This window comes from Mycteria americana, chromosome 1 (genome assembly GCF_035582795.1).
Source record: "Mycteria americana isolate JAX WOST 10 ecotype Jacksonville Zoo and Gardens chromosome 1, USCA_MyAme_1.0, whole genome shotgun sequence".
NCBI classification, from domain to species: Eukaryota; Metazoa; Chordata; class Aves; order Ciconiiformes; family Ciconiidae; genus Mycteria; species Mycteria americana.
The window spans coordinates 139,537,907-139,552,206 of NC_134365.1; the positions used below are offsets into that span (position 1 = coordinate 139,537,907).

The following is a 14,300-nucleotide window of genomic DNA, read 5'->3' on the forward strand; positions in this document are numbered from 1 at the left end:
TATTCCAAGTTAATTATAATTAGTGAAGGTCTTAAAAAGAGTTAACTGGCATTCTTGGCATTGCATACGAAGATATATCTAGCCTACCTTTATTGAAGTGCTGCAGTCAAACCGGAAAGATTTGGTTTGTCCATTTTCAAGATACACCTTCAGAACATTTGGCATGAAAAGAAGTGAATTGTCCTTAACTGTTTCCTGCCAAGCAAATTAGTGAATCAGATTACAACATGTAACAAGGGAAATATAAATGTTGTTCCATAAAGAAGGACATCATTCAGATGGAAAGGTAACAACCGAAAAGGAGTGTGTTGGCTCAAACTGAAAACAGAATTAGCAATGCCCTGCAAGTGTCTAGCCATGCTCATTACAGCTGCACTCTCTAGGTCTCTTTCCTGGAAAAATATAACTGTTCACATACAGTTTATGTCTGGCTTGGAGTATTTTCTTTCCCTAAATTCCACCTCTCTGACAATAAATGCTACCTCTAAAGTTGAAACATTTTGAATAAAACAGAAAAATAGATTACTGTTTTCTTGAATATAGCGAGATATTTAGTGTCTTCAATTTACAAAATGGGAACTGCAGATTCATTAGTAAGAATTACAATCAAGATGTTTTACATTCTCTTTATAGCTAGATATTAAATGCTAATATCTGTCATAATTTAAGAAGCGTAACATAATATTGCTACTTAATTGTGATGATTCATAACAAGGATAGTAAAATAAACAGGGAAAAGGAAGGGAAACAAAGCTTTTTTTTGTTTTTAAAAAGCAGAAATTGCTTTTGACAAAATGCAGCACCAATTTATGTTTGGAAGAGAGTTGGATAAAGACATCAGTGTGGAATGATGTTCTGGCAAATTATGAAAATGAGCTGGGAATTCATGTTTAAGGAGAAGTCCAGTGCCTCTCAAAGGGAGGCTGACTTTGCCTGAGGGCCGGAAACAAAAAGTTCAAGTAGATAAAACAAATTTTAAAGAGGTCTGTAAGGTAATGTTAATCTGTTTTCCTGACATGCTACTTCTCTTGAGCTTATGAGTTTTCCTACTACTAGGAAATGAGTTTTGCCCTGAAAAAAAACCAAGCAAGCATTATCAAGACTATAAAGACAGACATATATGTGTTATCAGCACAAAATGCATTCACTAGCATTTTAATTTTAAGAAGGGACAAATTTTTCACAATATTATGGGCCCAATGGACTTTAAAAACAGATCTTTCGAAAACTTCAGAAACAGAAAAACCCTTCCCTTTGCAAGCCTGCCACTGCTGTTCCTACCATATAATTCCCTCACTTTTCAGCCTTGAGGCATACCTTTGGATGAAATGCTCAGTCCTTCCTGAGGTTAAATAGTTGAATACTCACCGACACCTGGCCATTGATAATTACTTCTTCTGAGAAGCGCACTTTGACAGGATTGGACTTCAATCTTGCCTTTTTTGCAGCACTAATAAAAGCTGATTTAGGAGACTGGAAGGAAAAACGATGACAAGATATATCATATAATTTCAAGTTAAAACCTATCTTTCCTTTTTCAGTTATTCCCCGTTTCTCACACACTGGGAACTCCATGTATACAGCAACACTTTGCATACCATTCACTGAAGAATGGAAATACAGTCAAACCATAATGCTTCCTGAGATAATACATACGTGCATACGTGTAAGGAATCACCGATGCATACTGCACATACTGAAAGTTATCCCACTGTCATACTGGAGTGATGAGAAGGGCCTTTGGTGTACATACAAATTCCTTGTAGTGCTTCCACAATGACTGCTGTCAACCAAACTTGTTTGCATGAACGGACACTGACCAGTGACCAGCCAGTGACCCTTCCTTCAAACACTGAATGGAAAATTTTTGCATAATCTATGATCCACTAGATACAGATATACACACAACCTTTGCCAAAAAAGCGGCTGAGAGCTCTCCCAGTGCAGTGGCATCTCACTATATTAGTCCACTTCAAAACACAGGTTAGAACCACCAAAAGGCACCTGCAGGCCAGCAGGCTTCCCCTGAACATATCCCCTACACAAACCCTGTGCAAGGCTTGCCTTCGATAGATCAGACACTTTGTGGGACTTCATGGATTAGAAGTCTAGAAACATTCCTCATTTTCTTCTGGGACCTAATTGACTTTTACCTACAACATTATTCAATGGATTCACCTGTGATCAGGTGTTCAGCCCTTGGAAAAAAATTCTTTCTCCATTTGAGGACTTTGACTAACAACCCATTTTTAGTAACAAATTAAATATTCACAGTCAACGGGATTTCCATTTTCAGCAGCAGAAGCAAGGTAGTTTAATTCTCAGGTCAGTTACAATCACAGTGCTTCTGGCATTGCCTAACTCCATAACCATGATAGTGGGCAATAGAAGTAATTCTGGCTTTGGCTGAAAATCACTGGGCTCCTTTGGGCAAGGTTGTGGTACATTTGTTTTGGTAAAATGTGAATTAAGATTTTCAGAATCTTATTCTAACTCCTGAGAAGTGGCCTTACTAGTTTTGGATACTGAAAAGACTAACCCATGTTGCTTTGCCTGTGAGAAATTAGTGCAGGCATCAGTGATGATGATCCTGGAATAATTTCCTATTATCAGAGCGGCATGACAGCAGTCCTTGTAAACACAGGAAGTCTTGTCACCATCACTCAAATTTTGACTCAACTAACAATCTGCTGGAGCGATGGAGTAGTCCAAAGCCACGTGCTCTTGTCATCTCTGATCTCTGCTGAAAGTGCTTAAAAAGTTATTTTCTTGTGATGCAGAAGCCTTGTTTCTAGTAACTAGCAGGAAGAAGTCTCTAGCTCATTTCTGTATGCCACTGATTTATTATCACATTGAAAACGTGGTTAACTATTACCATAGGCTCAGTATCAACCAGTGAACAAGGAATGAAAGATGCCACATTCTCCCAGGAAATATCAGAGCCATCCGATAATTCCTGGAGCACAAAATAGAACCAAGAAATAAAAATGAATGCTTCTTCACTTTTACAGTTCGTTCTTTCTTACCTCTTCTCTAGCAGCTATGACCATACATCTTTTTAATCAGTAACAGTAAATGACAGAAAATTCAACCCCATGATCAAACCAAGCTCAGCTCCAAAGCCAGTGCTGAAAAATGCAGAAGGTCCCCCAGAAGATTTGAAAAAACCACCAAAAAGAAAGAAAGAAAAAAAGTTAAAAAAAAGTTAATGTCTCAGGGCGGGGGACCCAAAACAGTTCTCCAGCAAGAAGGGACAACATGGAAAAGCTGAAGCAGCATGCTTACCCATTGTACTCTAGAGATTAATTCCTAGAAAGATGCAGTATACAATAATACCATGATTAATATAATAATTCTACACATGCCTTTTCTAATTTCCCTCCTCTCCACGTAGTCCCTTTCTGCAGTGTCTAAGGGGGATAGTCTATATGGCACTTTGGACTGCAACCTGTTGATTCCTGCTGCCATGGGGCAGCACAGCTATAGGAGTAGGCTACTGGCTCTCCCTTGTAAGGGCAAGGGGAAAAGAGTGGCTTTCACTTACTCTTCTTGCTGGAAGAGGCTTTTTACAGTTGTTTGCTCTTATTGCAGATGAGTCACCAGTCTGGCCTCTCTTTATAGGCAGACTGCCAAATTTTCTTCTGGATTCTGGCAAGGTTATTCCCATACAGCAAATCTGGCAAACCACTAAGCGGCTCTCTCGCTCTCTACAACCTCTCTACCACCTCTCTCTTTTCCTCTCTACAACTTCAAAAGTCACTTGCGGGGGGGCATAAACACTTAAATTATGTTATTGCCAAAATGTGATAGGGGAGTCCAACACAACTGAAAGATTTGAACATATGCGAGTTCCCAAGAACCCCTCCGGGCCGTGGGGTTTAATGGACATATGGCACAGCCAGGGGAGCACACCATGGTCTGCCATAAAACGTGGGGCTTCCCTCCCTTCCCACTTCTGCTGTGGCAACGTGGTCAGGGCTCTGGCCCCTTGCCAGACACTCTGGGTGAGCCTGGAAGCAGATTGCTTTCTAAAAAGCTTCAAACTATAAACCAGGGGTGTAAGAAAAACTAGAACAGCTGCGCTAGGTATTTGGGGGAATGTTCTCTGCTGGTTAAAGGTTTGAGTAATAGCACAGCTTTTGCATTTAATTGCACAATCTCATTGTTTCTACCTCTGCATCAACTTGTCACTTGACATTTTCTCTTTGAGAAAGGAACTGTTTCAAAAGAGTGTGGCAAATACCTAGGAAAACAGTTAGGTTTGATTGTCGAAACTTGCTTGTCTAGCAAAGCATCAGCAAGATGATGTGCTGCTCTATTCTATTTTAATGTTTTCAGGTTTGTAGGTGAAGAATGCTATCAATTAATGATTCTCAGAGTGCCACATTCATCTGTTTCTGATACTCCGTCTTTTAGCCAAATGGAAGCCATTATCTTCAGTTAATGACCTTAAGCAGGAGGTGTTTACACTAATGCAGAACATTTATCACTGCAAGTAAAGTATTTGCATTGTCACAGATAAAAACAGCTTAATTAGAGTGACTTTTGCAAAATGAGGGGACACATTTTATCAAGGAGTCAAAATACTTCAAAAACGCACAAACTTCACACTGTGTGACCTAAGCACTGTTTCCTGTTAAAAGCTCAAATTTATCAGGAATTTAAGTAATTTTTACTTGTTTGCGCAGAATTCAGTAAAAATTCAGCTGATCATTTCAACACTACCTGGAGAAACCGCTAACAAGAGAAATGAAGCATTGCATAGAGATTTGCTTGGAGGAAACGATAGTGAAGACTGAGACCCTCCTTTGAACACTACTTACTAGGGACTGCAATCAATGGGCATCCTATCAGCAGGGTCAAAACATGAGAGATTGCTATAACAAGAGGAGGCTTTCTGGAAAATGTTATTTTTCTCATTTTCTGGACTTTCAAAATTAGATCCTATTTTTGTCAGCGGCATTGTAGCAGGTCATTTTCGGATAGCTCTTAGAAATTATGTCCTTCATTTTGAGGGAAACTATTTTTCTATGAAAATAAGAATGTCTAGTACTTTGTCCGCTTTTGCAGGTAAACTGTAATTTGGGGGAGATTCCAAGAGAAATGGTGCTTATTTGCTGCAAAAGCCCCTTTGAGCGCTCTTGCCAGTGGAGGTGCTGCAACAACAAAACCTTTACTCATGCTCAAGAAACAGAAGGATTTAGCATTCTGAAGAGGATAGTGTAGTACTGAGCTACCATAAAGAAATTAAACAAGGCAGCAGTATGGGACAGTCACAAGGTGAAAAGAAAATCTACTTAATGACAATGAGTGTCAAAATCTGACAGAAATACCGAAGTTTTACATAGCCACAAATTGTATATATGCAATCAATTTTAAGTTTGTGACTTAAAATTAATCATTAGTTTAATATGAAATATTATGTTTGTTAGGAAAAAAGGAAAAACTGCATGACCGCAAAAATGTGTTGACTTTTTGGTCCATCCCTAAAGGCAATTATATGAGGCAAAATTTAGCAAGCAAATAAAACACGAAGAAGAGGAAGAATTAAATTTATTAAGTGGAACAGTACATAATGCCCAAAGGCAAACTAAATACTGCCATTCATAGCTGTGAGCAAGGCTGAAACAACTACACTGGCTCACAAGAGCATTGTAGAAGAGCCGGTAGGGACATGGAAGCAATAACGTGGAGAAGTTTTACCATGCAGTAATTTGTTATAACCACAGGGCACTGACAGATCATCATCAGGAGTATTTCTTTGTTAAACTCTTGGCACGAATTTAATTGCTGAAATAGTGGTCAGATTTGGGTTCTCTCTTAAAAGTTGGTGATCTATCATAGGCAATTATATTTTACTATTTGCATTGTTTATATTTTACTATTTTTAGATGGTAATCACAGTCTGATCATTAGTCCCACACATGTATAACGTACTTGTAAGGTGGGGAATAGCCAAACCTTACTTTAATGCAGGCATTGAGAAAATCCAGTCCATTCCATTTACAGTAAATGACAGCCTAGTTTACTGTGATTGTCCCAAAAACCATGAGTGAAACCACAGGTCAGCTTCAGACTTTGTGAAATGTGCAGACATTGCAGCTCATCTCATGACTAGATGGGCCTGGGCCATCTAGCTCTGCGTTTATTAAATGTGGAGGTCCTCCATAAAATCCCCTCCACTGCCCTTTTGGGATTCTGCCTCTCCAAAGTTCAGCCCTTTACACTCATGGATTGCTCCTTTAAAATTCATGATTACCTCTCATACACAGGTGACTGCTGTGCAGAAAAGTACAAAAAAAGTCAGCCATGCTGTACTTTCAGCCCTACAACTCTGCAAGGCTGAGGACCTTTGGGAATGAAAGAAACCTTGACCCCATACAAATCCAGGCTAAAATGAACAAGTGAAGGACTATATGAATGATAATGCACCTGAGATGGGATAAAGGGCTAATGAAGAGGGAAAAGAGACCTAATGGCAACTGTGGGGGGGTAGGGGAGAGAACTACAAGGAGAAAATGGTGGACAGGGTGAAGGGTTGAGGGGCTCTTTTCCACTTTGCTGAAACAATTAACATGGCAGTTCACACTGAATTTTCTCAGTCTTCACTGCTGAAAGGATCATGTATTTCGTACAACTACACTCCAGAAAAATCCATATAGGCTGAGAGGAGGCCTCCAGGCAGAAAGATCAGGAGCAGCAGCGCTCACTGAGATTTGCACCACACACAGATGGAAGAAGAAAGGCTGCGTGGTGCAGGTCTGACATGAGAGGAGGCTGCTTCAAACAGCAAAGAGTGGTTGGACAGTGGCAATGGACCAGCAAGCACTTCCAGGAGGCAACGCAGTGATGGCAAGTTTGTCATTAACCACACTGTGATCCTCTCCTGTGTAGGATTCAAGCTATGTATGGAACTGACCACACCAAAAAGCCGATGTGGAAGTTACGCAGTGGAAAAGGTCCTCAGGATGACCGTAAAAAATGTACACATTCAAAGAAAAAAAAGCCATCATTTCTACACCAACGTCACAACTTCGAGCAGTCAAAAACCATCTTGTTCAAAATGCTCACGTCTGACTTCCAAATGATTTCTAAAACTACACCGTGGTAGTCTCTTTCACTTTAGACTTTGAAGTCTTTGTGACAAACCTGTTTCTTTTTTATATCCTTCTTTACAACCACAAGTCTAGATACGGTAGTTGCTGCTGTTACACGACTCCAGAAGGCAAAGCAGCATGAAAAATACTGTGAGACTCTCAATAAGATTGTTGCCACAATCATTATGATCCATAAATAAGTGTTATTTATCGTAGTTTTTCTGCAAACGTTGTGTCTCAGACATATAACTGTGTTATAACAAGAAGCAGCTCTTTCAAAACAGAAAAAGATCTTTTCCTTTTCCCATTGCAGAACTTATGCACAGCAAAACTGCCATAGATCTCAGTTGGGCCTGGACTACATCCAAGGAGCTTAAGAGATTAATCATGAAAGCAACCTATCAAATGATCTCTACACATAAAATCTGAACAGATATCAAAACAGGCAAGTTATTTGATTTGAGTAATGCTTAAAACTTAATAAGGCAACAATCAGAATGATAGTCCATTTACAGAATAAAATGGCCAGAAATTATAATCAAATGCCATACTTCCAGAAATCAAAACTTTGAATGGCTTCAACTGCTTTAGCTGTTCAGTGGCCTCCTTATGAGCAGTGATGATACGACCTAGCAGAGATCTGTAGATTGATGGAAAGAAAAAGATAGCCCTAATGCTTTGGTTTGGTCATAATTAAAATGAAATTTTAATGAGTTTAAGCATTAAACAAAACTCAATGCACTTAAGCAAAAATGATCCGCAAAAGCTTTCAAAAAGTACTAAGTGAACTACAGAGTACTATAAATCTAGATTACGTCTACTTTCACCTGCAATCATAAAGGAAGGTTACTTGAAAGCATGAAAACAAAACACACTCTAAATAGTGCAAATAAAAACAATTAAGAAACAGCACTCTTGTAATCCATCTTGGCAGATATCTTTCATGCAACGATAGAAAGAAAAAGGTTCACCATCAAGAAAAGAGATTGATGAAATGTTTGTAAAGATGTATTTCTGCCAAGAATGGGGAAGAAGTTCAGTCTTTATTTAAAAGCTCTTACTTTTCCTTTGTCTGGTTTCTACTTCACCTTTCCTGTTTTATTGGCAAAATAGTAAAAGGAAAAATGGAGGAGGCAAAATTAAAGAGAAGGGGAAACACATGTGCGTCTTAATTTTTGAAGACATAAATATTGTTTCCAAACTGTAAGACAAAATGTATTTGCCAGAGGACCCTCTGCACAGAAGACCAGGACAGGTACACAGCTGGAGTGCAGCAACACCCAGGATGGCAGAGGTGAGAGGGATGTCACCTAACAGGCTCAGGCACTGCTGACAGTAATGTTGGGGCAGTATGAGGGACAGCATGGGCCAGATGTTCAAGGAGTCCCCAGGAGACTTCACAGCCCAGGGTTTGCATAAACTGAGGGACCCTGCACTGCTTCAGGGCTCAAACTTGATTGCACACACTGGCAGCATCCCAACTGCTCCCCATCCTTATGGACACCTTCATTTCCACTGCAGGAGAACTTGGGCTTGAAAGTGGTAAGGGAAGTACGCTATAAATCAACAAGACCCTGGTCTGGACGGGTAGGGAGGTACAATAGGAGTGCACAAACCAGAGATCTGCAGGGTGCAACAGTCTTGCAGTTGAGGCTCTCCCAACTAAGCTCATGCCACTGAAGCATCCCGACTTTGGGATAAAAATGGGTCAATTAAAGCTAGCACCGATATGCATACATCAATCACATCTTCTGACTACTCTGTGGACATTCTTGGGGAGATAATCTTCATGCCTACGTGAGATAAAACATCCATCACCCCCGAAAACACGTGTGCTTTGTCTGCTGAGGTCGAGCTGGGGGACTCAGACAGACAGGCCAGAGTGGGGCAACACAAATACATGTATAAGATGGGCACATCAGCCCAAATGGCTGACAGGACAGCACAGTGTTTCAGTGCCGTTCCTAGCTCAGTGACATCTAGAGGTAGTTCAGTTATTGATTAGCTTTTGGTGCTACATAATGAGAGGAGCAGATTCTGCCTTGTCAGGCCTCAAACAGGGCTTGGACCCAAAGAGCTGAGAAGACACCAGGTCATGACTTTCCTTCTTCTCCAGGTGAAAGGGTGGAGGAGGACTGTACCTGTGTCGTAAGGTCTCCCATTGAACATGGAGTGCACAGTTCATTTGGGTTTCAGCTTCCCTTATGTTCAGTACATACAGGCTTGCTCTCATATCAGCAGCTCAGTGATAAGAGGCCACAACACCTCACAGACATGTAGTACTTTACTGTCCACTTTTAAGGGTCTTGCATACCTGCACTATAGCACATGCCCTTTCTTCACCTGACATTTAAAGAAAAGAATGAAGCCTGTCAATGGATGAAATAAGGCAACCTGCATAAAAAAGGCAAGTGGGTGAGGATTTCTTTTCCCCATATTATATATACTCCCTGTGATCAAAACTACTGGCTGTAATCCAGCAAGCTTTCAAGGCACTTAGGTTTCTTTATTTAGTCAGACCATGCCTGACCATTTTCATTTAAGGTGGCTGACGTCAACCAGATCCCAGCTCACCTTCCTGCCAGTGGTCTTACTGCAGCACAGCAGCTCCTGCCTGGTTTTGCTGCGGAACGTGTGCTTTTCCCCCATGGTTTAGTTGCTGTGCAGACTGGCTTCTAGAAAGGGTACAGGACCAGCACCACTACACGGCCACCTCTGAACCAGCCAGAAAGGCTAACGAGCAGTACGAAGCCACGCAGCACTCGCCAAGTTGCATTTGCAAGATGTATATTTTGGCAGCTTCATCAGATAAACTTGTTTTCACATCTTTGTGTCAAATCCATCTCATCTCTTATTCTTGGGTGAAAAGGATGTAATTATCCCTTGTTAATCAAAACTGTTCTGTATCAGGCTAGCCAACAGGGAGATGAATGGACCTGTTGAATCTGAAATCACTCCTGATGCATGGCTGAGGCCCCTCAGCAGCCTGCAAGGTATGCACGGCTGTGCATGGATGTATGGGAAGAGAGAGATGTGCTTCCTCGCCCGGCTTTGCTTCTCTCCTTTTTCACGGGAGATGAGTTTGAGCTGACAGGTCATGAACCCGCTCGCACAAACCACTGAGCGAGGTGCAAAGGCACGTCGCATCAGCCAGCTCCGAGGTGGGCTGCGGTTCCTCCCAGTCCCTTCAAGCCAGCCTCACGCAATCGCTTGTCTGTCTCTTCTCCCCCTCACCTCCACACACCCTGTGCTGGAGATGCAGACAGAGCCCTCCCTTGCATAAGGTACAGCTGCTTTGATACGGCAGTGTAACTCTGTGGGACCGAGGCAGAATCAAGAAAAAACCAGGAGCTGCAACAGATCAGAAACTGAAGCTCAGAAATTGAACTCAGCATCCTGCTCTACCTATCTGCCTGGTATGAGTTTAAAGATAGTTATTATTTAACTTGCTAATGCAGTCTTTGAGTGCAGGATGCAGTAACGCAGTCTTAAACATCACCTTTAAGAGACACAGCCCTTATCTCACTTACTTCTTTTTATTGCACAGATAAGGTAGAGACACAGAATATAGGCAGGAAAAAAAGCTGCTATGTTGCTAGGAAACTAATTCAGAAAACACTGACGATACTTACAGGGTAAGGTTGAACAACAGTAAGGAGGATTGATTCTTTGCAGCTTCTATAAAAAGAAAAAAAAAGTAAAATCAAGTAAAGATTCATATTTTTATTCACTACAGATAACCAGCTTTTCTTTTTAATGGAGAAAACTGCAGTAATACGGCAAAATGTTTATTACAATCACATAGCAGAGAATTAGAGAGATGAATAATATGCCAAAATAACAATGGATATTAAAAACTAAGTTTTTTCCAATCCAACAAATTGAATTGACTTAACTTTACAGCTTATAGTATGAAATATTTGCTTCATCAGAGGGCCCTGCAGGCTGCAATAATGTTTTTTTCCAGCAAGAATGGAATAACATTTGATTAATCCTATCAGTTCAGCATCTATAGACTGCAAATTTCTTTCACCTACTTTACAAATGCAAGTCACTTTTTATACCATCTAGCTCTGCTACACTTAATGCCAAATTTATCTGAAGATAGCAGTGTTTTCAAAACAAAAAAGAGGACAAAATTTAGCCACCATTTCTTCTCTAGCTCACCTTTTTAAATGGGTGGAAAAAGATTAACATTTGGTGAATACCCCTGTTAGAATTGCTATGTTTTTAAAGATTGCTAAAGAAAGGTTTTTCTTTAAAATTAAACAGCTCTTTAGGATGACACTAGTAAATGGAAAACATATAAGCAGCTCTAAACAAACCCAACTGATTTATAGGATAAAGAGAAGAAATTATTACAAATCTTGATATGATCAAGTGGTCTAGACAAATGACAAATGTACATTTTGACTATTGGTGGGCAGTTGGGGGTGGTGGATAACTGGGGAAAAGCAAAGGTAAAGTGGAAGACGAAGGAAGAGAAGCCAATCAGAGTCAATATCTCTTGTATTACATTGTTGGTCAGATGGCTGCTGAGGGCAATATTAGCTAAGAAAAGGTCAGTTGCCATTTTGTTGATATGGAGTTGATTTTCTGTTGGTTTTACTACTTTCAAACACAATTAATTGTTTATTTATGTGACTTATTGCCTGGCTAACTGAAGTGCAACTGATTTGGCATGCCTGACCTGTTCAGCAGAACTAACTAAAATAAATCACACTGTATTGATCTTATACAGTGTCACCTTATATGCATATTCACACCGCTGATACGCAACTTAAAAAGCCAAAAAGCAAAGAAAACAGAGGAGAGACTGAAGGCCCAGTCAGAAAATTGGTCTGGAAAGTTAGGCTTTACTTGATGAAGCCAACACCTCTGAAGGCCAACTGGGATAGCAAATTCTACTTCTGTCAAAGCCATCAGTCATGAAAGGGGCAAGGTCTGACCAAATATCCCCTAACTAAAGAAAAATTTGTTAAGCTTCAATTTTTACCCGTCTTACTAGATATTTGTATCATCACACTAAAAGAGTATAGATAGAGTTTTCAAAAGGAGGGATTGAAGGCTTTTGGTTGCTTATCTGTGCTTGGAACAACAGAAATAAAACTGAGTTAGAAAGTTAAAAAAAGTTAATGAGGAGCTACACGTGGTGAAAATTAAATATTCTGCCACAAAACAGCATAATTTTATCCCCTTTCGATATAATTATAACTACTTTAAGGAATTTCCCACAATTATTTTTCCTCTCAATAAAACATGTTCCAAAGTTAAACTCCAGAAATTACTTATTCAATCATGAAACAGCCTTTATTTATAGTGTTCATATTTCTGAAAATTTACAGTTCATTTTTAAGGTCTGTAAGCTACAGTTTTGGAAGTCTCCACAATTATTCTTTATTATTCTCCATTGTTATTCTTGAAGAGTTTATAGCTTATAGTTTAAAAAAAAAGCAACCTCCATTCTGTTTTGGCTAACAACAAGATTCCTTCTACTTTTTTTCTATTCTACCTACCACATTTTTGGGAATCTGAAAATGCATGATAAGAAATGTAATTTATTTCAAGAATCTCACAGTCACATCTGTGCTATCCACATCTATCCAATTTGTCACTGCTGTATTAATCTAGGCGTATGAGTAGACAGAAAAGCACACAGTTGTTAGCTATGGGATAAACTGCAGCCCTGGGATAACTACCCTATGCCCAACTGACCTCTTCAATTACTTTCAACCCATTAATTTATGTTTCTCATGCAAGATAAGATTACCACCACACCTGCCTCCTGTGGTCCAGCTACCTGAGAGAGTTGCCTTTAAAAAAGAAAATCAGCTTCTCATGAAAATGTTTTTCAGCTCTTCATTATTCTTGGATTAAATCTGTCCAGGTGCCAGTGTAGGGAAGATTCATCCTAGACTAACAAGAGCTTTTTTAAACCAAAAGGTTAAAAGATTTATTTTGGGGACAAGACTTTCTTACAGGATAATCACTTGCATTGGAAGGATGCTGGACCCTGGACCATTCATTCAACATTTGAGGCTATAATAAGGCCATTTGGAGTATCTGGACCCAAGCTTGCTACGCATACACAGAGCAGGTTTCAAGCAGGACGTACAGTCCCCTCATTACTGGAGAAAACATTTTCTATAAAACACATGCTACATACAAAACACAGCACAGTTACAAGAGCAATAAATATTTAATCAGCAGCTTTTTGATCTGCAGTACTCAGTCACGACTCCACCGCTCGTTTTAAAACCTTCTCAAGTCATGATGACAAAACTCCATACCACAGCACATCACTTTCTACTTCCAATACTGTCAGCAAATCCTATATATCTAAATGATAACCCTTGCACAGCACTGGAGACTGTCAATCATACCATGTAATGGAAAAACAATGGGATCGCTGACCGTGTACCATGATCTGTAAGTTTTATACCTTAAATGTATGTGTACTTACATATGTCCATGTGTGACAGCAGAACATATAAACAGTTTAGATTAGATTACATAAGCTAGGTACATCACCACACTTAAACATGAGCTACTTCTTTTAAACAACTTCTGAAAGATAGTGGCAAAGGCGAAAAAACCAACTGCAGTCTTACTTTCCCCCTGAAATGCCTTTCCTCCTTTAAGAATGTGACTAAAGTAAAAAAAAAAAAAAAAAAAAAAAAAGAGTATAGATTACAGATACTTTATTACCCTTCATACTCAACCACAACCTAATTATTTCTCTTTTAAATCTACATACTCTTTGAGAGTCACTCAAGACCAAACATCTGCAACGCCAAGCTTGGACAACAGCTGCGGACTTTTTGGGTGCTCTGCCATCTGATCAGCTAACACCAACACCACAATAAAATATCATCATGTGTCTTTCATTTCCTGACATTAGAAGCAAATGGTGAGAACAAGGCTAAAATCTGAAAACTGTGACGGGAATTTCAGTGATTCATCTCTCTGTCCTTCCCCATGCCCTGCATGGTGATTATATTTGTCCGTTCTCCCTACTCGTTACAGCTACTTAGGCTGTAACAAGAAGAGAATATAGATGGTTCGAGAATCAAATTACAGCGCATTATAAAGGTTAAAGTTGTATTACTAAGTATCACGCATCTGGGGCTACATGAGGCATTAACATTCAGCTACAATGCCAGCCATTGACTTTATCTGTGAACTTGCGGCTGGAAATCACTG

The 14,300-nt window shown here is 39.8% G+C and overlaps 1 protein-coding gene across 1 annotated transcript in view; it reads right to left on the minus strand.

The window, feature by feature from the left end:
• Window positions 1–14,300, minus strand: part of FRMPD4 (FERM and PDZ domain containing 4) — a 120,502-nt gene that overhangs the window by 20,510 nt on the left and 85,692 nt on the right. The window contains exons 4-6 of the mRNA XM_075491904.1: window positions 10,730–10,775; window positions 1,369–1,473; window positions 88–195 (exon numbers count right to left, since the gene is read on the minus strand). Of these exons, the coding sequence (XP_075348019.1) occupies window positions 88–195; window positions 1,369–1,473; window positions 10,730–10,775 (259 nt within the window). The remainder of the gene's footprint in view (window positions 1–87; window positions 196–1,368; window positions 1,474–10,729; window positions 10,776–14,300) is intronic.